We start from the raw sequence: 24,577 nt of genomic DNA, 5'->3' as shown, positions 1-24,577 counted from the left end.
ATAATACATAACATTAAACAAGGACTCCGTAACATAGACTAAGACAGACTGGGTATTTATACACAGAAGGATAATGGGGAAACAGGAGACAGGTGGGGTGAACAATCAATTACGTAACAAGGAGGAAGGTGACCATATAAGGGAACAGGAAGTGATCTGGGACAGACACCGTGAGGAGGAGGACATCTAGTGGAACCCCGGGGAACAACAACCCAGACACTGTGACAGAGCTGTGAAGACAGCTCATAGAAACAAACAAACAAACAAACACAAAAAACTAAAATAAAAATGGTAGCACTTTATTTTACAGTCCTGTTCCCCATGTACATACTATGTACTTATTATAGTAATTACAATAACTATGTAATAACTAGGTACTAACCCTAAACCTACCCCTAAACCTACCCCTACCCCATGTAGTTACCTTGAATTACCAGAACTTTCTTATATAAATACACTGTAAGTACAGTATAAGTACATGTAAGTATACGTGCTGTAAAATAAAGTGCAACCATAAAAATGATAAAGAATATATGTATGTATGCATGTTGTAAAGGACTGTGATAACAAACAATGGACAGTGAATGCTATTGGTGGGCTTTTTAATTGACAGTTGAAACTACGAATCAGTACAGCTTTAGCGTCATCGGAAAGTAGTTCCGCCAAAGGATATAGAAGTGTGTTGCATCAGAAAGTTTAGTGCGGAGCTAATGAGTGTTCTCCAAAAGTTTATTTCAAGTGTGTGCGTGCAGCTAGAAGTAAGTTTAAATGTTCTTATCTTTGTTATTAATACATTTGTGTATTGTTGCGGTTTAATTTAATCACAGACTTCAGATATTAATGGGAATACTGTATGCGTGTGTACAAAGATTCAGCAATTGCCATTCCTTTGTGTGAATTAATGTAATTATGATAGTTCATGACAGCTGTTTATATGCTTATCAGACCCGTTATGTGGATTATATGCTTATTTGCATGCGTACCTATAAATGCCTCAAGATTAACGTTCTAAAATTGCACCGTCATTTGTTTACATAAGACCGCCGGAATGGCGCTAATAATTTTACGGCCGCGGGTTCGAGTCCCGCTCAGAGCAGTCTGTACATAATGTTGATTTATTGTAATTATACATTGAATATAGTTAATCCTATTTAATGCCTTTTGTAACTATATAATATTGTTGTAAATTTTTATTGTTGTTATACTTATCATTGTGTACCTTTTATTTACCATTATTGTGTGTATCCTTTCAGAACCACACATACCCATCTACAGTGGAGAATAAAAATTAAAGAAGAAACATCAGAGTCATTGCATTCTAACCGGATGTGCCATAGTGATTGCAAACCTTTACTAACCAGCCCCAAATAAATACCTCAAAACATATGGTCCTTCGAGCCGGATTGCAATTGCTGTGGAATTGATAAAATGTCTTCTGACCAAAGGAGTAGAGAAGGAAGGCCTGCTAATGTGCGTCCTAAACGACAAGTGCGACCACCAGCCTGGTTGAAAGATTATGATGTTTCTCTCCCGCACTATAATGAATCTTCACCTGTTGTTCAAACTACACCTTTCACCACAGAGGAACAGGAGCCTTATCGTATTGAGAGGGTAGCCGAGATGACCCCCCTCACTCATCACACACTTCGACACTTCGACACTTCTACTGGACTCAGGCAGAGGCCGTTGACCCATTCTGGCCAGGTGGAACAGATGTATAAGAGCACACCTGTACCTCACCACAGTGTATCAGGGGATGTATCCTCAGAGATATTGGAGGCTATTCAACAGCTCAAGATGGAGAATCAGAAACTACAGTCTACAGTTGTAGACATGCAACGAGATATGAGAGGTGATACTGTGGTTCCATTGCACCATAGGTCAGTGCCACCATCACACGATAAAGCCCCTTCGCAACCATGGCGGCTACCTCGTGCCAACCTGCCATACTCAGAGCAGCCAACTGATAGTTATAAAATTCCGCCTCACAGTAAATCGACATGGGATGTTAGTAGAGCCCCTATACCAGACAAGGAGGAGGATTGGCCACCCCCACCTCCACCAGTAGCTGATGATGTCCCACTTCCTCGAACTCCAGTGAATAAACCACTACCTCCACCTCCAACAGCAGCCATCCCAGACTTAGTGGAGGAATTAACTGCATGTTTGCGTAGACTAGGCAGGACATCACACCCACCTTCGTGTCCAGCGACGCCTGAGTACTTTGAACCAGATGATGGTTCTTCAGTGGCATCTGATGTGCAGAGGTCACATGACATTGATAGACAATCCAAGTATCCCCCCATACCTCCTCATGTCAGTATGCAGTATCACAAGGAGACTGCTGAGGACTTCCACAACCCTCAGCGAGAGAAATTATATCGAGGTCCTAAGCCCACAATTCCAGATTTCACCAAAGGGGACCCACGAGAGTTTGCAAGATTGAAGATCTCCCTGGATAATATTCTGCCTGAAGATGCCACAGAGAGATTTAAATATCAGATCCTCTTAGATCATCTCAAATTCGAGGATGCCCTTCTGATAGCAGACTCTTACACAAACTCAAAGAGACCTTATTCAGACACCATGGCTTCCCTGGCAGAACAGTATGGACAGCCCCACCAGTTAGCTCTACGCCATATTGCTGACCTCATGGAAGGCTCAAGTATCCGCAGTCATGATACAACTGGATTTAAGAAGTTCGCACTTAAGGTCAGAGCTCTCGTGGGCATGCTAGATCAACTTGGTCAAAGTGGAAATGTTGAACTCCAGTGTGGCTCACATGTTACTAGGTTACTATCCAAGTTACCTCAGGACCTGCGAGCTGATTTCAAGAGGTACATGTATCCCCTGGGAGTCCGCATCCCCACACTTCTGAACTTTGCAGAGTGGCTGGAATACGAACTGACAATTCAAGAAAGTGGTTTTGAGTTTATTGGAGAAAGAAGGGAACGCCTTGATCAAAGGATGGACAGACGTAAGGACGTCAAGTCTAGTAAGACATTTTCCATATTTCACAGCTCGGGCCCTTCCACCACCAATCCACCTACAGAAGGGTCTGGTCCAAGTGCTTCTAGACCTCAAGACAAGGTAAAGGCATACTGTCCCTATTGCTCCAACACCCAACATTACTTGAATCAGTGCCAGAACTTTAGTCAGCTTACTAAAGAACAGAAGTGTTACTGGGTAAAAACAAATAAAAAATGTTGGCGTTGTGGTCGCACCCACCAAGCAGCACAGTGTCGTCTGAAAACAATCTGCAAAATCTGTAATGGCAGGCATCTTGAGGCACTCCACGAGCTCAATGATAGACCAATTAGAGAAACCCCTCCTCTTTCGAATCCCACCAGTGAGGTTCTCTACTTGGATAGGCAAGCAGGCTGCAGTAAGGTACTGCTGAAAGTCATCAAAGTGATTTTACGTAATGGAAAGCATGTGCTAGAGACCTTCGCCATTCTAGATGATGGCTCAGAGAGAACAATTCTCCTTCAGGCTGCTGCTCAGAAACTGAATCTTCACGGGAAGACAGAGAATCTGGTACTGAGAACAGTTCGACAGGACATGAAGGTCATACAAGGTAATACAGTTTCCTTCTCAATATCTCCTGCTTGTCAGCCTCAGAAGGTCTTTAAGATCAACAGAGCTTTCACAGCAGATCAGCTAGGATTGGCAGAACATACTTACCCTATTAAAGTTCTACAAAGCAAGTACAGCCATCTCAGAGGGCTGCCCATTCCTGCCCTTGACAAAGCTCATCCACTCTTGCTAATTGGCTCTGACTATCCTCATTTAATCACGCCAATTGCGCCAGTGCTCTTGGGTCCTTCGGGTGGACCAGCAGCAGTGAGAACGAGGTTGGGTTGGACAATCCAGGGTCCTGCCAAGCTTGTCCATTATCAGCTTCAGACTCAACAGTGCCTGAACATTTCCATTATGTCTCCCTCCAATGAACTGTTCAAAAATGTGCAGCAACTTTGGCAACTAGATGTATTGCCTTACAGGAATGAGAAGCTTATCACTAGATCTAAGCAAGATCAGGATGCAGTTAACCTGTTAAAGGCAAAGTCCAAACGGATTGACATCAATGGGATCCAGCGCTATGCCACTCCTCTTCTCAGGGTAAAGCACATGCCAAAACTACAAGCCACAAAGGAAGCGGTAATGGCCAACCTCCGCAGCACAGAGAATCGCTTGATGAGAGACCCTCAAAAGGCAGAAGCTTATAATGACGAAATTAGGAAGCTAGAACAAGCTGGCTATGCAGTCAAGGTACAAGAGCAGATACTGAGTGAGACTGATGAATCTTGGTTCATCCCTCATCATATGGTGAGTCACAACGGGAAGAACAGAGTTGTCTTTAACTGCTCATTCTCCTACAAAGGACAAAACCTAAATGATCTACTCCTGCCTGGACCCAATTTGGGGTCTTCTTTACTTGGTGTACTGCTGAGATTCAGGGAGCACTCTGTCGCTATCAGTAGCGACATAAAGGGCATGTTTCACCAAGTGAGATTGCTGCCAGAAGACAAGCCACTCCTCCGTTTCTTATGGCGCAATTTAGACCGAGAGAAACAACCCGATATCTATGAGTGGCAAGTGCTCCCATTCGGGACAACATGTAGTCCGTGCTGTGCTACATACGCTTTGCAGAGGCATGTATTCGACCACAGTCAACCAGGAGACCAGGTACGAGACTCTGTTGAAAGATCCTTCTACGTAGACAACTGTCTACAGAGCCTTTCTTCGTTGGATGAAGCCAAATTGCTTGTGGATTCATTAAGAGACCTGTTAGCTACAGGTGGATTCGAATTACGGCAATGGGCAAGCAACATTCCTGAGGTCATTTGTCATTTACCAAAGGAAGCCAGGTCAGAGAGCAGTGAGCTTTCGCTCAATCAGACTGGGGAAGATCCTCAAGAATTTGCACTAGGGCTACGTTGGCTGTGCAATTCAGACACTCTAAAGTATAAGTGCCGTCTGCTAGACTGCCCGAAACCAACAATGAGGAACATATACAAAGTGGTAGCAAGTCAATATGATCCTCTCGGGTTCATTGTTCCCTACACAACTAGGGCCAAAATCCTCATTCAGCATCTTTGGGCAAAACACAGAGAATGGGATGATCCGGTACTGCCAGAAGATCTCCTTCGAACTTGGCACTCTTGGCAGGGGGAATTGCAACACCTGTCCCAGATCAACTTAACCCGCTGCTATGCAAGTCCAAAGATGGATGTTCCTGACTGCACTCGACAAATCCATGTGTTCTGCGATGCCTCGGAAAAGGCTTATGGTTCTGTTGCATATCTACGAACAGAAAACCCAGAGGGAGGTGCTGAAGTGTCATTTCTCTCTGCTAGATCAAGAGTGGCCCCTAAGCGACAGCTATCCATGCCTAGGTTAGAACTGTGTGCGGCCCTTACAGGTGCACAGTTAGCTTCTCTTGTTAATAGAGAGCTTACATTAGACATTTGTTCCTGTTTCCTCTGGACTGACTCCACCACAGTCCTAACATGGCTACAGTCTGACTCCTGTCGCTTTAAGGTTTTTGTGGGCACACGAGTTTCTGAGATTCAGGAACTTACCAGTGATTACACCTGGCGTTATGTTGATTCTACTAATAATCCAGCAGACGGCATCACCCGTGGAAAAACTTTGGTAGAATTAGCAACAGATAATCGGTGGAGACAAGGACCAACATTCCTCTGGCAGCCACAGGACCACTGGCCCATTACCCCAGGCCAAGGTAACATTGATAGTTGTGAACTGAGGAAATCTATCTGCTGCAATCATGTAAGTGTCGCTGAAGATCACTCATTCCCAGATCCAAATCAGTACAACAGTTTTAAAGATTTAATTGAAGCAGCTGTACTCTTACGCCATGGGGTGGCTGGGAAACAGGGAAACCCAACAGCTGATGACTACAAGTTGGCAGAAACAGATCTCCTAAGAAAATCTCAACAAGATAGCTTCCCTGAAGACTTTGACTGTCTAGCAATAGGCAGACCAGTACAATCATCTAGCCGTTTGATCACCCTTGCACCTGAATATGACCCTGTATTCCAACTTATCCGAGTCGGAGGTCGACTCCGCCGCAGTGAACTGCTAGATCCAGATACTATCCACCCAGTGGTTCTAGACCCAGCTCACAAAGTAACACAACTCCTCATTCAGGATATGGACAACCAACTCTGTCACCCAGGTTCTGAACGAGTTTTTGCAGAGCTTCGCCGTCAATTCTGGATTCTTCGAGGTAAAGCAGCTGTTAAAAAACAACAACACTCTTGCTTTGATTGCCAAAAATGGAGAGCCAAGCCAGTTGTGCCCCTGATGGCAGACCTACCCGAAGCTAGGCTGCAACTGTTTAAGCCTGCCTTCTTTTCTACTGGTATGGACTGTTTTGGGCCCTTTACAGTGAAAGTAGGAAGACGCAATGAAAAGTGTTGGGGCATCCTTTTCAAGTGCCTCACCACTCGTGCCATCCACATAGACCTTCTACACAGTCTTGATACGGACTCCTTTCTGATGGCACTGCGTCGTTTTATCTCTCGTAGAGGTAAGGCTTCTGAGCTACTTTCAGATCAAGGCACTAATTTCAAAGGTGGGGACAGAGAACTCCAGGAAGCCTTTAAAGCTTTGAATCCTTTGTTGCAAGCACAACTGGCAAAAGAACAAGTTCAGTTTAAATTCAACCCCCCCAGTAGTCCACACTTTGGAGGAGCTTGGGAACGAGAAATAAGATCCATCAAGTCTGCACTATATGCCACTTTGCAAAGTCAAAGCATGACCGAGGAGGTATTAAGGACAGTGCTGATAGAAGTGGAAGGAATCTTAAACTCCAAACCTCTGGGTTATGCATCAACTGATGTTGCAGACCCCAATCCCGTCACACCCAATCTTCTCCTCATGGGGCGGCCCGATCCATCGCTCCCCCAGGCTGTCTACCATGAATCAGAACTTTTAAGTCGTCGCAGATGGAGGCACACACAAGTCCTTGCGGATCACTTTTGGAGACAATTCATCAAGTATTACCTTCCTAACCTACAGACCCGTTCCAAGTGGCAAAAGGACACTGATAATTTACAGCCTGGCATGATCGTGATGATCCTAGACCCTCAAATACCCAGAGCTGTCTGGCCAGTAGGACAGATCATCAATGTCTTTCCTGGAGCTGACGGACGGATTAGGACAGCAGAGGTGAAAATAAAAGACAAAGTATACACCAGACCAGTAGCTCGTCTTATTAAATTACCATCCATCCATAACACTGATAAAGCAGAGAAAAGTCCTTCTACATAAAGACGAATTTGACTGTGCAAATTCGGGGGCGGCTGTTGTAAAGGACTGTGATAACAAACAATGGACAGTGAATGCTATTGGTGGGCTTTTTAATTGACAGTTGAAACTACGAATCAGTACAGCTTTAGCGTCATCGGAAAGTAGTTCCGCCAAAGGATATAGAAGTGTGTTGCATCAGAAAGTTTAGTGCGGAGCTAATGAGTGTTCTCCAAAAGTTTATTTCAAGTGTGTGCGTGCAGCTAGAAGTAAGTTTAAATGTTCTTATCTTTGTTATTAATACATTTGTGTATTGTTGCGGTTTAATTTAATCACAGACTTCAGATATTAATGGGAATACTGTATGCGTGTGTACAAAGATTCAGCAATTGCCATTCCTTTGTGTGAATTAATGTAATTATGATAGTTCATGACAGCTGTTTATATGCTTATCAGACCCGTTATGTGGATTATATGCTTATTTGCATGCGTACCTATAAATGCCTCAAGATTAACGTTCTAAAATTGCACCGTCATTTGTTTACATAAGACCGCCGGAATGGCGCTAATAATTTTACGGCCGCGGGTTCGAGTCCCGCTCAGAGCAGTCTGTACATAATGTTGATTTATTGTAATTATACATTGAATATAGTTAATCCTATTTAATGCCTTTTGTAACTATATAATATTGTTGTAAATTTTTATTGTTGTTATACTTATCATTGTGTACCTTTTATTTACCATTATTGTGTGTATCCTTTCAGAACCACACATACCCATCTACAGTGGAGAATAAAAATTAAAGAAGAAACATCAGAGTCATTGCATTCTAACCGGATGTGCCATAGTGATTGCAAACCTTTACTAACCAGCCCCAAATAAATACCTCAAAACAATGCATGTTTGTATGTACCATCATCAGAGACATTCTGTCTGGACAGAATTAAAATCCACAAATTCTTGTTTTTACTAGACAAGAACTACTGTAGTCCTTTCTGAAAAAGGTATACAGCTTTTATTCTGCTGTCATGAAACAATATGGCTCTGTAAGTTGATACAATCCAATTTTTAGAAACAATAGCCCACTTGATTTTTGTGTGTGCAATGTTTAGCTTCGAGTTACAACACTTAAATGCCTTATTTGTTGGCCGAAAATGTTTTGCCCCGGGCAGACTGTCCAGTTGTTCATGCAATGTTTATTCTCTGTCTCTCAGAAGAAAACTACCTAAAAGGATTAAACCATGAGTATAAGTCAATTTACATTATAAATCCATTTAAATGTTTGCCAAACAGACTCATAGACTGGTTCTATTTGATTATGGTCTAAAGTTTTGTTCCATTTCGCCTTTAATGTCTTTTGAAATAACGCTGTGAGTGTAATTGGACAGTAAGCTGTTTTGAGTGAAATTTCATGGGCGAAAGGAAATAGACTGTTGTCAAGTTGGCTTCTCAGAGCCTTTCCACTTCAGTGTGTTTTAAATGACTCTGATGCTGCGCTGGAATCTAGCTGACAGTGAAAGGAAGCCAGTGTCTGAAACAAATGAGGAAATTAGTTTTTAATAATTTGGGGTTAATCATCCATTCAACAGGCCCCACTTCATTGCATGCCAACTATATTGACATTCATGCTACCAGTACATTTCTCATGAATATAAGATAAAGAAAATAGTTTTTTTTTTTTTTTTTCAAAAAGACATTTCTGAAATGAATTACTGACAAAAGCTATGAGTTCTAAGTTTTTATGAACAAAGCATGCCCTCAACAGTTCTGTGAGTCTTTCAGTAAAATTGTTCTTAATGTGATATGAATTAAATTGTCATAACATATAAAGAATATAAGAGATATGTGCTGGAACCATGAATCTTCAGTGACTAATCTGATAAAATATGATAAAATGATACTGCTGGCTTACAGTAAAACCAGTATTTGATTTTGTCAGACATCACACATATAAGACAAAACTTCTAAAACCCAATAAAAGTTTAACATATTTATTTAAAAATACCATTAGTTATGGAATATGCATTTTGCATGTTTATTTATTTATTATTATTATTATTTGGTTTTGGAAGTGTTTTTTTTTTTTTTCTTTACTCAATACTTTCAAAATAAATGCAAAGACATATTGCCTCTGTTTTGTGAGTTTTTGAATGCACATGCCTTCACAAACATCTAGTACTGTATGAGCTGCATGTAGGCAAAAAGGAATCATATTCATCCCACAAGATTTTTTAAATATGGTGGTCTTGTTCATATATCACATCTGACTTTAAATTTATGTCTGAGCAGTCACATTGTGAAAAAAAAAAAAAAAAAAAGTGACCCCATTTGGTTAATTTTCTGCTCAATTTGAATGGTACAAATGGTCTTTTCCAGGGAAGCTGGGAGTGTCGTCCCAAGCTTTTTTTTGTAAATAGTGATTTTTATCTATAAACCTTGGTTTAGTCAGGATGTTTAGTCCATGCTGAACATACAGCTAGTTTCAGTAGTCTATCATTTGAGGGATGCTCCAGGCCTATGTCTGGTATTTCTGGATTAAACAGGGCTATTAAAAATTCAAGTGTGAAATGGAAAAATTATCTGCCTCCCGCTCCCTAAACATGCCCTCGGACCTACAGCATGGGTGACGGCTTATCATTAATTTATGGCATATTAGCCAAAGAAATGAGAATCAGCCATGCAGTGCAAAGGGAGGATCATCCTCTTGTGAGAGGCAATGTGGAAATCGTCCCGAGATGCTGCTTATAAAACGTGACAGTACTTTGCGGGTCTGTCTGTTCCACCTGCTCTCATCTTTTCTTCATCACTGATCACAGAAATCCCCTTAAGTCACAAAATGTCAGTACAAAAAAAAAAAAAACACCGTCTCAATAGTAGGCACTTTCTACAAATACGCTGATATGGTATGCTTTAGTGCACATTACTTAATGTAATGAAATGTGGCTATTGAATTTTGATGTTGAATTATGTTGGTATTTATGTACATGCTTTCACTGACTATTTGTTTAAAATAAATTTACCTTTTCAGGCCATAATTTGTCTTCTATTTATAGAAAGTAAAAGCACTTTTATGGGCAGAAAATAAGTATTTTGTTTTAATTTCACACAGTCCGCTTGAACCACTGTCAAATGTCTGCAAACTATGCAGGGTATTCACGAGTTCACATCTACGTATATTAATACCGTAAGTTTATGCGTATTTGGCGTGCTGTCCGGGTGGAGGGCTCAGAGCTCGGGATGTGGCCCGAACCCAGAGTACTCCCCCCGGTTGTGGTAAGAGTAGATGGATCTATAAGTGAGGAGAAATGGGGTGGAGGAGGGATGCTGAAAACCGTCAATGAACAGAGATAGGTTCTGCTGTTATTTATACCTTGTCATGAGTTGATTACTGATTGGTCTCCACTTGTGTTAATCAGGTTAATGAACTGCGACTGTTCCTCCGGAACTTTGTTATAAAACAGCATTTCACGAGTTCACATCTACGTATATTAATACCGTAAGTTTATGCGTATTTGGCGTGCTGTCCGGGTGGAGGGCTCAGAGCTCGGGATGTGGCCCGAACCCAGAGTACTCCCCCCAAAAACAAGAGAGCAAAAGGACAGCCGCCAGACTACGAACCCCCCAAAACTCAGAGATTTGGCGGGCTGACGTTTTTAGAAGTATGGTCGTTTGACCAGGAGATCTCACATTGCCTCTGGCAGAAGTAGAGGAGCAGGCAGGTCCTGTTGGTTAATAGTTGAGGAAGAAGCGGTTACGATGTCGGGAAGACGGGCTCCACCGTCTGCCTGCGAGGTGTAATGAAATATTGACTAGATGCGTAATGTATCTGCTGGGAGGCTGAGGCTCGCTGGACAGATAGAGGAAACAAATTATATTCCTGCATTCACTGGAAGACTGGCTCGCTGGATGAAGAACAGAAAGAGATGGATGCATACTGCGTCCACTGGGAGACTGAGGCTCGCTGGACGGGTAGAGGAATGAATAGGTATTTACTGCATCCGCTGAGACACTAGTGCTCGTTGGACAGACAGAGGAAACCAATAGATATTACTGCGTCCGCTGGGAGACTGAGGCTCGCTGGACAGATATGGGAGACGAATTATGTCCCTGCGTCCGCTGGAAGACTGGGCTTGCTGGACGAAGAACAGGAAGAGATGGATGCATAATGCGTCCGCTGAGAGACTAGTGCTCGCTGGACAGGCAGAGGAAAAATATGTATTTACGGTGTCCCCTTGGAGACTGAGGCCCAATGGACAGGTAGAAGGAATTAGATAATTACTGCATCCACTGAGAGACTGGTGCTCGCTGGACGGACAGGGAAATCAATGGATATTTCTGCGTCCGCTGGGAGACTAGTGCTCGCTGGACAAACAGTGGAAAAATAGATGTTATTGAGTCCGCTGTGAGACTAGTGCTCGCCGACTGATAGAGGAGACAAATAGGTATTTCTGCGTCCACTGGGAGACTGAGGCTCGCTGGACAGACAGTGGAAACGAATAAATATTTACTGCGTCCGCTGAGAGACTCGTGCTCGCTGGACGGACAGTGGAAACGAATAAATATTTACTGCGTCCGCTGAGAGACTGGTGCTCGCTGGACGGACAGTGGAAACGAATAAATATTTACTGCGTCCGCTGAGAGACTCGTGCTCGCTGGACGGGCAGTGGAAACGAATAAATATTTACTGCGTCCGCTGAGAGACTGGTGCTCGCTGGACGGACAGTGGAAACAAACAAATATTTACTGCGTCCGCTGAGAGACTCGTGCTCGCTGGACGGGCAGTGGAAACGAATAAATATATACTGCGTCCGCTGAGAGACTCGTGCTCGCTGGACGGACAGTGGAAACAAACAAATATTTACTGCATCCGCTGAGAGACTGGTGCTCGCTGGACGGACAGTGGAAACGAATAAATATTTACTGCGTCCGCTGAGAGACTCGTGCTCGCTGGACGGGCAGTGGAAACGAATAAATATTTACTGCGTCCGCTGAGAGACTGGTGCTCGCTGGACGGGCAGTGGAAACGAATAAATATTTACTGCGTCCGCTGAGAGACTCGTGCTCGCTGGACGGGCAGTGGAAACGAATAAATATTTACTGCGTCCGCTGAGAGACTGGTGCTCGCTGGACGGACAGTGGAAACGGATGAATATTTACTGCGTCCGCTGAGAGACTGGTGCTCGCTGGACGGGCAGTGGAAACGGATGAATATTTACTGCGTCCGCTGAGAGACTGGTGCTCGCTGGACGGGCAGTGGAAACGGATAAATATTTACTGCGTCCGTTGAGAGACTGGTGCTCGCTGGACGGACAGTGGAAACGAATAAATATTTACTGCGTCCGCTGAGAGACTCGTGCTCGCTGGACGGGCAGTGGAAACGAATAAATATTTACTGCGTCCGCTGAGAGACTGGTGCTCGCTGGACGGGCAGTGGAAACGAATAAATATTTACTGCGTCCGCTGAGAGACTCGTGCTCGCTGGACGGGCAGTGGAAACGAATAAATATTTACTGCGTCCGCTGAGAGACTGGTGCTCGCTGGACGGACAGTGGAAACGGATGAATATTTACTGCGTCCGCTGAGAGACTGGTGCTCGCTGGACGGGCAGTGGAAACGGATGAATATTTACTGCGTCCGCTGAGAGACTGGTGCTCGCTGGACGGGCAGTGGAAACGGATAAATATTTACTGCGTCCGTTGAGAGACTCGTGCTCGCTGGACGGGCAGTGGAAACGAATAAATATTTACTGCGTCCGTTGAGAGACTGGTGCTCGCTGGACGGACAGTGGAAACAAATAAATATTTACTGCGTCCGCTGAGAGACTGGTGCTCGCTGGACGGAAAGTGGAAACAAGAGAGTCTTTTAAATTAATTTTTTTTTTTTTTTTTTTTTTCATTTTTTTTTTTTTTTTTATGTTTGAAAACAGCGTATTATGCAGAGGCTAATGCGACTGGGAATGTGGGGCATCGAAGCTGATCATAAACCCTTGTTGAAATTCACGTCGCTTATTGTGAAAACTGAACAGCTTATTTCAGTGAAATGGCTTAACATGATGACTTTTTTTTTTTTTTTTTTTTTTTAAATATATGGGGGAGGTAAAGAAAAGGCTCCTGCGGGAGCAGACACTGCTGCGGCAGTGAGGAGATACGAAAGGGGCTCCTGCGGGAGCAGACACTGCTGCGGCAGTGAGGAGATACGAAAGGGGCTCCTGCGGGAGCAGACACTGCTGCGGCAGTGAGGAGATACGAAAGGGGCTCCTGCGGGAGCAGACACTGCTGCGGCAGTGAGGAGATACGGAAAAGGCTCCTGCGGGAGCAGGCACTGCTGCGGCAATGGGGAGATATGGAAAAGGCTCCTGTGGAAGCAGCTCTGCATTTAACCCATCCAAGTGCACACACGGCAGTGAACGCGCACACACCGTGAACGCACACCTGGAGCAGTGGGCAACCATTTATGCTGCGGCGCCCAGGGAGCAGCTGGGGGTTCGGTGCCCTGCTCAAGGACACCTCAGGTCATGGCATGGCCGGGCCGTGGCTCGAAACCCACATCCCTAGGGTTAGGAGTCCACTCTCTAACCACTGGGCCCTGAGTTCCCCCTCCTTGACTGTGGGAAGAGTAGACAGGTTAGTAACATTTTCAACCTTTGTTCATTTTCAACCAATGTGGAGGAAGTTTTTTTTTTTTTTTTTTTTTTTTTTTTTTTTTTGGCAGTATAAAATAAGAGGCAAAAATTATTTTACTATTGTAAATATGAGTTTATGACAGCGTTTATAATTAAACCTCGGTAGCAATAAATTTACCGTTGTCTGAGACGTCATGAAATGTTCTTTAGCATCATGGCCATAGAATGTAGTCATGGTTCTGCAAGGTTTACCATGGTTTCCAGAGATCTGGAGCTGATTCTGGGTAGCTCGGTGGTTTGTGACTGTTGTCTCGTGGCGCGCTGTCTTTTAAGGGGCCGGTCACCTATCACCCCTTTTTTTTATTTATTTATTTTTTTTTTTCTTTCTTCCTTCTTCTCAGGCATGCCGTCCACACCGCATCGAGTTGAAAACATCTCAACTTTTCAGGATGCCGCAGCGCAAGAATATCAGACCTGAACTAGGAAGTTGGTCACCAGATCACAGGGTAACCAGTTAAATTGCATGGAGACACCGGAGAGCGCCTAGATGTTCCTCTGAGGTGCTCGCTCATCGCAGTTGTGCTGCCGTGGTACACCATATCGGTTTTGCAAAGGGAACAAAGAGACGTTTTATTTGTCCTCTGTTTAAAGTATTCTCATACTTTTAATAACAGTGGTCTCTGTTTGTGATAGAATGCAACTTCTTCATTCGCCGTATGCCATTATGCGAGATGTAAACAGTGTGACGCGTCCACGCATTGCACGCATTTTGTAGTCGACGTAAACGATGACGTCGACACGTCGTTGCAGCACTAATTAGTGGTGGAAATTATGATTCTTTCTAGAGATTCGTTCATTTTCGGTTCATTCACCAAAATGATTAGTTCAGAGATAATTTCTTCGTTTTACACAGAATATGCCAGCAGGTGGCAAAAGAGTGTATTATGTGGTATGTCTTACGTCAACGAACGCATTCACTTGTTACAAAAACTGATCTGGCTTTATTAAAATGTGTGTATAATCGTGTTCGATATAGGAAGTCTAATTGAGTTGTTCAGATGAACAAAGCACGGGGTTTCTTGCCTAATTAGCATTTTAATTGTTTGGTCAGACAGTTTGTATATTATATATTCACATCCATAAATCGGGGATTAACCTTTCTTTTACGGTCTATGGATTAAACGTGGAGTTGCTAAATATCAAGACGAGCGTATGTGCACAGTACTGTACCTATAACTGCGCTTTGCATTTTCGAGATTGACATGCTAAAATAGCAGATTAACCCAGTTTACTCTAATTCAAATGTTCGCGAACAAGATAAGCTATGTGCCAGTTCATTTAATTCACAAACGACGTGTATCCGTTCATTCAGTTCGTTCACGAATGACAAGTGTGCCAGTTCAGTCATTTCACTCACGAACGATAAGATCTCTAGATCTAGTTCAGACTCATATGAAACTCGTTCATTGAAGGGCGTATTCGTTACTACATTCAACAAATCACATACTTTGTCACATCTCATACTCGAAGGCTATCGGCTCGATGTTGAGTAATTCTTTGACAGGATGAACGGTTGTTACCCGGTTCACTGAGCTGCACATGCGCTGCTTAAAGCGCCGCGCTGCTATGAAGGGAGGAACTTTACTGAACGAGAAATATGAGTCCGTGGATAACATGAACGATTTGTTCGCCTAAAAGATTCGTTCACCTAAAAGATTCGTTCAAAAAGAACGATTCGTTTACGAACGACACATCACTAGCACTAATGGATACATCTGGAACACTGGTTTCACGTTGTAGTATAGACTGTGGAAACAAAGGCTTCTGAAAACTATGAGAATCATTATGCAATGAAAATCATTATGTCTGTAAAACATACCAACAGACATGATTATGGCAATAACGTTAATTGCAGTTATGTGCTATTCACTTACAAGCAGTTCTAAAGATATTTACTTGCATGCTTTCATATTACGGTCCTAGAAAAACTCAGAATTTACTCACACTGCTGTCCTGCGGCAAAACGAGGGCATAATGATCACGCCAGTAGATGGTGAAATATGTCCCCAAGAAAATTGGTCCTGCCAGAATAATTGCATGAAACTTGTCTGTAAAACCTCAGTGAGGTTTAAACATGCACGGTAAGGCAGATGATATCTTTGGACATTTCAGTGTGGATGATGACTACCTCATGGCCTGATTTAACGAACTTTAAGCCTCCTTTCCACAGCACGCGACATTTGTACACGATTGTCGCATTTCTCCCTCTCGCGGCAGGCGTGCTTAACTTTCAAACTGGTCGTGCAGTAACCCTAACTGTTACCTTGACATGTTCACCATGGTAAAGTTAATAATTTGAATGAATAGAGTGTATAATGTATGAATACATCGTCACAAATCAGATTACCCCCTAAATAAAAACAGTAGGTTTTGTGGGGCTAATCACGTAAATAATGGTTTAATAATTATTTCTGCCATAATTATTATGAACCATCATTTTACATAAATTATGTTGAAGAATAATGTCAAGGTTAACAAAATATAGGTAATTCTGACCTCGCACCGAAAGATCACATCCCGTCGGGCGTTTGCACACGGCCTGGTCGCAGAAGTTTAAATATTTGAACGCATCCGAGGCTCAATTTGGATCTGAATTTCCACATACATATGTGATCGGAACTCCACGCGGCTTTCGCACTACTTCTGGCCGCAAACCTGTATTTACCGTCTTCATCTGAAAATGTATTGATTTATGACGCACGGTCTGCACCGCTAGAGGAGGCGGCCTCAAACTGCGCCTCGGCCGGAAAAAGCCGCGGTGAAAGGCTGAGCCGCTGCGGGAAGTGAAAGAGGCTTGCTGCAGTAAGAACTGAGGAGCGGGCTGGTTGAATGCCTGCTGGTGCTGCGATTCCAGCGCTCAAAGAGAGCCCGGTCTTGATCGGATCAATTGTGGTGTCAAGCGAGGCGAGCTTGAACTTCGCACGGTCTATTGGCCACGACGTGTGGCTTGGCAAGAAGAGCAGCTGTCGCGATGACGTTTGATGGTGCTCAACGGCCGTGTTTAATGATCATGGTCAGCAAAGTAGCAGATCTGAGAAATCGCCGGTATGGATCTCCTTGTTGGAAGGAAAATTTCGTCTGTGATAAGATGACGGACAGCGCGAACCGGGATGCTGAAAACCGTCAATGAACAGAGATAGGTTCTGCTGTTATTTATACCTTGTCATGAGTTGATTACTGATTGGTCTCCACTTGTGTTAATCAGGTTAATGAACTGCGACTGTTCCTCCCGAACTTTGTTATAAAACAGCATTTAAATCCAGTTAGGCTCAAGACACTTGCATAACTCATCACATGACTCATTACAGCAATGGTTGATGGAGCTGTTCCATGTCCATTTTGTTACTAATTAAAAGTTAAAATGCAAATGAAGAACGAGGAACTGTGGGAATGATGTAATGTCACTATAATCATAGGATGTTGTATTTAGCTCATGCTGTCACTCTTTGCTGTCATTGCACCTGTTGTAGAACAGATTTGACTTCAATGTTTTGCTTACTTTTCCCTCGCATTAGCTGCAGATGAGCAGCCTGAAACTGATTGTTTTCTCATCATTTTCCCAATTATCTAATGTATTCCAGTGGGTGCTCTTTGAGTTCATGTGACAGGCATTCATGAGGAAGTGGAGTCAGTCATTACTGAAAGCGAGGCACTTATGAGTTATGCTCTTTGTTTGAGTTCTTGCCAGGGGACACACAGCACAGCAACTGTACAGCAATCACAGACAAAGAGCAGTTTAAGTTCAGGTCAACTGAAAGATTGTTTACATATTCTGAGTTGTGTTTTCATACATTTTATATGTACAATAAACTTTTACCATATTTTTTTTTTTATATTAGCACACTGAGACTTTAAAGACAGACAGGTAATCAAAAGGAGAGAGAGAGAGAGAGAGAGAGAGAGAGAGAGAGATAGATAGAGAGAGAGAGAGAGAGAGAGAGAGAGAGGAAAACATGACACAGATCATTGTGTGTTGGAGCACATACACTGACCATAAAACCACCACTCATAACGTACCATACATTTCCATGGTTTGTATTTATTTTTATTAATTTTTGCAGTTTATATAGTATTTATATCAGGAGTGTTCTACAGTGCATCAGATTTTCCAATGGTTGTTTCAACAATATCAATACACCAATGTATCAACATTTCAGTTATAAATTTCAGGAATATAGCCTGATATTTTACCAATGATGATGATGATGATGATGATGATTTTTAAGCTGCCTCATATCTGTTTCTTACAGACTAAAGCTTCTTCCCATCTGAAGCTTAAAGCATGGCACCTCTATTAACAATTAATTGAACTACATATTCAGAGCTTTACTTAAACAGTGCAACAGTGTGCTAAGCTGGTAGGCTAAGCTATTATGGTAGGCGAACTAAACACAAAAAAGGGAGACATTTAATATGACCATTTTAGCTTTGATAATACACTAGATTGTACTGTGATATGCACTTTAAATATTAAGTTTTAATAAAAATATTTCATGAGCAAAAACAAATATGCCATCAAAAACTTTTCTATCATTTTTAATCAAGCACACATCATGCTTGTCATTCCCAAAACTTTGCACAATATAAAATATGTACAATATTACTTAATTAGTTAAAGTGCACAATGTTCTGAATGCCCGAAATACTAATACATTTTTCTTGGGGGTACTTACTGGAATACAGTGGAGTGTTTCGTTGCTCCATTAATTTAATTATTTTAACAAATGACATGCACCTAACAAATTTGCACATTAAAAATATGTAAATTAATTATGACCATACGAAATGTTCGTAGAAAATGCTTCACAACAACAGATGATGAGATGCTTTTATTAAGCAGCTGCAGAAGTAAAATCACTATCTCAGCACGCTCCTGCTTTCTACAGTTAATTATTATTTTTTTATTCCAAATAAATGGTGTCGTTTCTCAACATCAGTTTGGAATGCACAAGTTTGGAATGCTGCGAACAACAGATTTTAATGTCATACAAAAATTGCAGCCACTTGAATCATGCTGCTCTCGCAACTTTGTGGAAGACGTGATTTTTCATTAGTTTGGATCAGCCAGATAGGAAAGAAAGAGGGAAGTTGGGTGCACAATAACAACCAGGCCTTGGAAAATTGAAGCTTGGCATTTCTGACAAGTTGTAACAGAAAAAGATAAATCTGTCACTTTGAAATAATAATTTCTACTCAGATATACACAGCGTTACTAGCTGGAGAAAAACAGATGAAGAATTTGGTACACTTTTTCACCCCTGAGGAGTAACCCATAGATATTGTTGAAAGGTACAATAACAGTTTATCCCTGTTATGTGTGATGAAGGGAGTGAAGCATTTGTAAAATACAAAGGCCTTTTGTCTCAGAAAGTAGTATATTTTGTAAAAGTTATTTTTAAATGCAGATTCTAGCCGTTTTTTTAGTTTTATAAGTAATACTTCTGCTTTTTTTGTCCCTTTGGAAGAGTAGAGATTTCAATAGTAGCTTTTCCACTGTCGGGCCAGAGCGAGCCAATGCTTCAAAAGGCCCTGGCAGAGCTAATAGCCTCGGACCTGTAGCATCAAGGCAAAAATCACGCTGCATTTCCATCGTCAGGCCAGAAGCTACACAGCACTTCACTAAAACCCAGCATTTACACGCCTCTGAGGAACAACGTCACGCAACCCCATCATTTCAACAACAGAGAAGTTATCAGAAAACTAATAAAACATAAGGCGCATTAGCGCAATCACAAAATGAACATGACAAAGGCAGATGTTTGCATGCTCTCTTAAAGATTTAAGTCCAAGTTATGAACATAGCCTACCTTCTTGAGTATGTTTCTGTTTATTTTTAGTCACAATATATATATATATATATCCAATTGAGAAAGAATTATCATCTCTATAGCCTAGTTTTATAAAAGCACAATACAAAATACAATACGTTACTAAATTAAAAACACAAATTAACATCAACTGAAAAAAAAAATACTGCAGGTTGTAGAACCAAGAACCTTTGACGACACTCTTCTACAGCATGTAAGAAGTGAGAATGGATAGATTACGCTGCTCAAGGCACCAGCTTCTTGTTGCAATTATACAATATTGTCCAAATAATAAGAAATTATATAACAAATATGACCAATAAAGTTGCAAAGTTGCAATAACAAAAATGAATATGCCATTTGTGTGAAAGATATAAAAGGTGTCAAAAAACAACAATAACAGGTATAACAGAATTAAGAGAAAAAAAAAATGAAATGAAAATAAACTTTTAGTGCTGAAAAGGGGCCAGGAACAGATAATATTTCTAATGTCTTACCTTATTCCACATTACTGCAAAAGTAACTGGCACACATTCAAGTACGGTTAATCAGAATGTTACATCTGCAGTGGCTTGCTTCCAAGTGTCAGGGTGCCAAGGGCAGCTCATTTGGTGAGAATCAGTGTCACACTGCTTAAACAAAAGTGGCATTATGAGTAAAAACTGAATTGTAAAAACTAATAAATGTTTCTAAGGTTTTAAATACTTCCCAAATCATACATGGACAGGTTGATGATGAAAGCTCAAAAAGAAAACACAGTATTATGCTGTGTTCACACCAAACGCGAATAGAGCGTCTAGCGCGGATGATTTTACACTCTTCAGGGCAATCAAATGGCTTACTTATAGTCATATCTGTGCATTAAGCTGAGACAAGAAAGTGTTTTAACCAACACAGTCTCACTCCCTACTCGTCAAATGTCTGACGCATGGTCAAGTGATCTGGCGTCACTTTTTTGACGCACTGGGTATACCTTTGGCGTTATTTTTCAACGTGCAGGTTAGTCCGATAGACTTCTATAGAACTCAGCAGCGTTTAAATTTGACGTCTTGGTTCAGCACACCGCAACGACACTGAATCAATAAAACTAAGTAATAGGCTACAAAAAAATTATATATGACAGAGATCGTTTTTATCTGGCCCTCCAACTTGTTTTTGAGGTTTAAATATTCTCGCAATCTGATATCAAAGTGATCTCTGTGCCAAAGCTTAGCGCGTTCATCAGTGGTGAGTTTAACAACACTCAACTGCAGGTAAAACCGCATTCAGCGGTGAGTTTGACCAAAGCAACACTCAACTGCAGGGAAAACGGCATAAAAAGGTGAGTTTAACAACGCTCCAAGGCGCGTGCAAGTAAGCAGTTTAACCGTTTTCTTACAACCCATTCTCGCTTATCGCTTATTCATAGTTCATCATCTCTATGAAATCACGTTCAAGAAGTCTCATTCAGCACACATCGCGATACTTGCCATCAGTTTCTCTGTGCCACAGGGTCGGTGAGTAGATATAATTACGCTCTTTTAATGCCTGTTATAAAATGTATTCTGTCTTTATTAATCAGATTAGCGCCATATTGTTTACTCGCTGTATTATATCAGTCATCTGAGGCTGTCTTTGAGTTTCATTGCGTTTAACTAAATGAACCCACCTGCTAACTAGTGTGATTAAACCCTGTCGGTCACGTGACGTGCCATAGACTTTCAATATATTCATTTCATGTCAAAGATGTAAATTTGTAGTAAAATCATGGTAACCACGACACGTACAATAGCAACAAATTAAATTTGAAGTTAAAACCCAGGAACGGGACATTTACATGTTTTTACCTCAGTAACTGTAGTTCTACTATGGTATATTAATAACCAATACAACAGTACAACAGTAATTGTGGTTTTTGATGTGCTTTTATATTACAGATATCACACATTTACTGTACCATGCTTTTGATACATTTTTATGTAAATCCAAAAAAAAGTAAATAAATAAAAGGACACATTTTTCCCTTCCTGCAGTTCATTCATATCAGTTTATATTTTAAATATTTTGCTCACAAAACATTATTAAAATTCTGTTTATAATTCTATTTTATTCTACCCCTCCCCCTTTCTTATTTTTATTATTTATGTATTTTTTTTTAGCTGAAAAGATGTAAAGGAAGCAGTCATCCCTGTGGTGTTTGTGGAGAGGTATTTTTTCAGAAATGGAGAAGACAGAAAGCTGCGGAGGCAGACATTTGCAGCAGTAAGTCTGTGTTGGTTTTACCTTTTTATCAAACTGCTGTTATAAATTGCACAGCATTTGTTGTTTCTTAAACTTTTGCACTGTCCAAATACCCACACTTGCCATCTTTGCACTTGACCAATCGATTATTTATTTGACGTATTTCCTATGTTTAGGCCAAGTGTTCGAGTGAGCATGGTGACCACAAGTGTGTGTCGAACTTTTCATGACCTGATGACTGTGTTTCCCAATCCTGATCCTGGAGAACCCCAGCACTGCACGGTTTTGGTGTCTCTCTTATCTGACAAACACACTTTTGAGGTCTTGGAGTCTTCACTGATGAGCTGATGAGTTGAATCAGGTGTGTTTGATCAGGGAGACATCTTAAATGTGCAGTGTTGGGCTTCTCCAGGACCAGGATTGGGAGCCACTGCCTTATGGGACACACTTAAGTGTTTACAGAGATTTTTAGTTTGATTATTCAACTTTGCATTTTAAAATAAATTAATTGAAAAATTATTTTCAATATCTAATAATTATTATTATTATTATTAGTATTATTATTATTATTATTAATATTCTACATTTTCCGTGACCCCTTGTGAGATCTCGACAAAAAGTCTCACAATTTATTCCAAAAAATGATGCATGATGGGATACACTAAGCCTGTTATAGAGCTCCTGAGTGGTATTGGAGATAATGTGGGTTTAGTTTTCATTAAGGGCACTGCGCTTTGGCATTATTAAGACTTGCGCACTACTGATAACAGTCCTGTTAGCTTGTAATTATTTTTTTTAATAATTCATATGAACATAGCTGTATAATTACACACACACATACGCACAGTAATGTATAAGATGCATGTAATGTAGTAGTATTTTTCTTTGTTTTTGTCTTACAGGATTGTTTGCAGATAATGCTGTTCAAGCTCAACAGCTCTTTTAAGAGCCAACCCTCACAAACCTTCCTAAAAACTAAAAGAGCTATTACTGAGTCTCAGCGAATCTTGCCATGATCAGCTCTTCCCAGGTACATTTGTTTAAAATATTTTTGAATCAACATTTACTCATCAAATGCTCTGGTCTGAATCTTATTTTAAATTAACTTAATTATATGTTTAATGAGCAATGTTAATTGCACACAGAGTAAGATTATCTTGTTTTTCAGAAGAGAAGGAAGACCAAGGAAATGATTTGCTCAGGATGAGGAATGAAGACGGCCATCTTAAGCCCAAACAAAGACAGAAGTCCTCTGGTATGTGTGTGTTGAAGCAATGCTGTGCAATGCTGTGTTATGTGTTACAGCACTTTATGATTTTATCTCACAGGACTGTTCATCTCAGCTGTAATTTATTCTTTCTATGTTTTTATTCTTAATAAAAAAAAAAATTATATACAGCTATTACAATTATAGCATGTTGGCAAAGTGTGAGTGGAATATTTTTAAACTTTAAGTAAAAAAAAAAAAAAAAACACCAACTGTTTGTCTTAAATAAAAGAATACAAGTTTTATAAAAGTGGTTTACATTATTTCATTGTTTCATAAATGTTGTATTATAAATTGTGGATTGATAGTTGATTGGTTTGAAGCCAGGCCTTACACTAAAACACATTTGTGAGAGAAGTCAGGAACTTTGAAGATAGATTAGAGAGGAAAAAAGACACATTTACTGCAACAATAGATTAATTATAGAGACAAAAATTTCTGTCACATGCTAAGGGGTGTCTCATGAGCAAGTCCTTTGCCTTAATTCTTGCAGAATGAAATTTTTATTGCAGTATTTTAATTTGTACAGATGATCTCATCAGCCAAATGGGGGGTTTTGACCAAGTGATGCTCTTGAAAGGACTGAAAGAAGAGGATGTGGTAAATTGTCTTCAGAGAAAAACCTTCTCTAAAGGTCTTAAAACAGCTTGAAGAATGGTAAGTGTACAGTACTACAAGGGTCATAGTTGCTCACCCTGCTAAAATCACACAGAACATAAGCTGAGCTCTCTGTCCATTAAACAACTTCATCTGGATTGTTTGTTTCACTTTGACCAGGTCTGGGATGTTAGGACTGAGAGATCCTCTGGCTGAGAAAAGGCTACACCACATCAGTGCTGGATATCAACCACAAACTGTTTCCAGACACGAGAGAAGAAGATCATGATGGGGAGATGAAACCAGTTTAGATGTGATGATGGGAATGGATTATTTTTACTTTTAAGGACATTTCATCACTCATCTGTGTGAACTGATTAATTTATGATATTAATGAATTTTTGATCCATTATTATTTTCCTTGAATTGTGTTTGTCTTGAAGCTACTTTATCAACTTCATAGTCTATGCTTCAATAAAATTAATATGGTGAATATTGTGTGTTGAAAATTCTTGGTAAATTCATAATTTTACTAGATACTGTAGGCTACTATGGGTTTATTCTACACTTGAAAAACTACATATTAATTACCAGGATTATTTTTTGCTTAAACATTAATGACATCTGGAACAACAATACACCAGAAAGTTATTATTGTATATATTTAATCACAAATATGCCTATATATATCTATATAAAGGGATTTACTAGTTGAATTATTTTGAAAAGCCA

The 24,577-nt window shown here is 40.9% G+C and overlaps 1 protein-coding gene and 1 long non-coding RNA gene across 2 annotated transcripts; both read left to right on the top strand.

Moving 5' to 3' along the window:
• The first annotated feature begins 546 nt into the window (after positions 1 to 546).
• On the top strand, positions 547 to 6,523 carry LOC127939729 (uncharacterized). The gene is made up of 3 exons (XM_052536128.1): positions 547 to 758; positions 1,254 to 6,250; positions 6,501 to 6,523. Exons 2-3 carry the CDS (start codon positions 1,429 to 1,431, stop codon positions 6,521 to 6,523), a joined length of 4,845 nt encoding a protein of 1,614 aa, XP_052392088.1. The 5' UTR covers positions 547 to 758; positions 1,254 to 1,428.
• Positions 6,524 to 21,620: 15,097 nt separating this feature from the next.
• Positions 21,621 to 24,161, top strand: LOC128023311 (uncharacterized). The gene is made up of 5 exons (XR_008186023.1): positions 21,621 to 22,002; positions 22,884 to 23,011; positions 23,150 to 23,236; positions 23,778 to 23,905; positions 24,026 to 24,161. It is a non-coding gene; the product is annotated as an uncharacterized LOC128023311 (long non-coding RNA).
• Positions 24,162 to 24,577: the final 416 nt, after the last annotated feature.

This window comes from Carassius gibelio, chromosome A2 (genome assembly GCF_023724105.1).
Source record: "Carassius gibelio isolate Cgi1373 ecotype wild population from Czech Republic chromosome A2, carGib1.2-hapl.c, whole genome shotgun sequence".
Taxonomy (NCBI): Eukaryota; Metazoa; Chordata; class Actinopteri; order Cypriniformes; family Cyprinidae; genus Carassius; species Carassius gibelio.
The sequence above is the reverse complement of the archived record's forward strand: the minus strand, read 5'-3'. Positions and strand labels throughout refer to the sequence as shown.

What these genes read in the sequence shown, in the direction of transcription:
- LOC127939729 (XM_052536128.1), top strand. Translation starts at nt 1,429, where the DNA reads ATGTCTTCTGACCAAAGGAGTAGAGAAGGAAGGCCTGCTAATGTGCGT. An exon ending in TCAATTCTGGATTCTTCGAG is followed by an intron (nt 6,251 to 6,500) that starts GTAAAGCAGCTG and finishes CCTTCTACACAG; the next exon opens with TCTTGATACGGACTCCTTTC.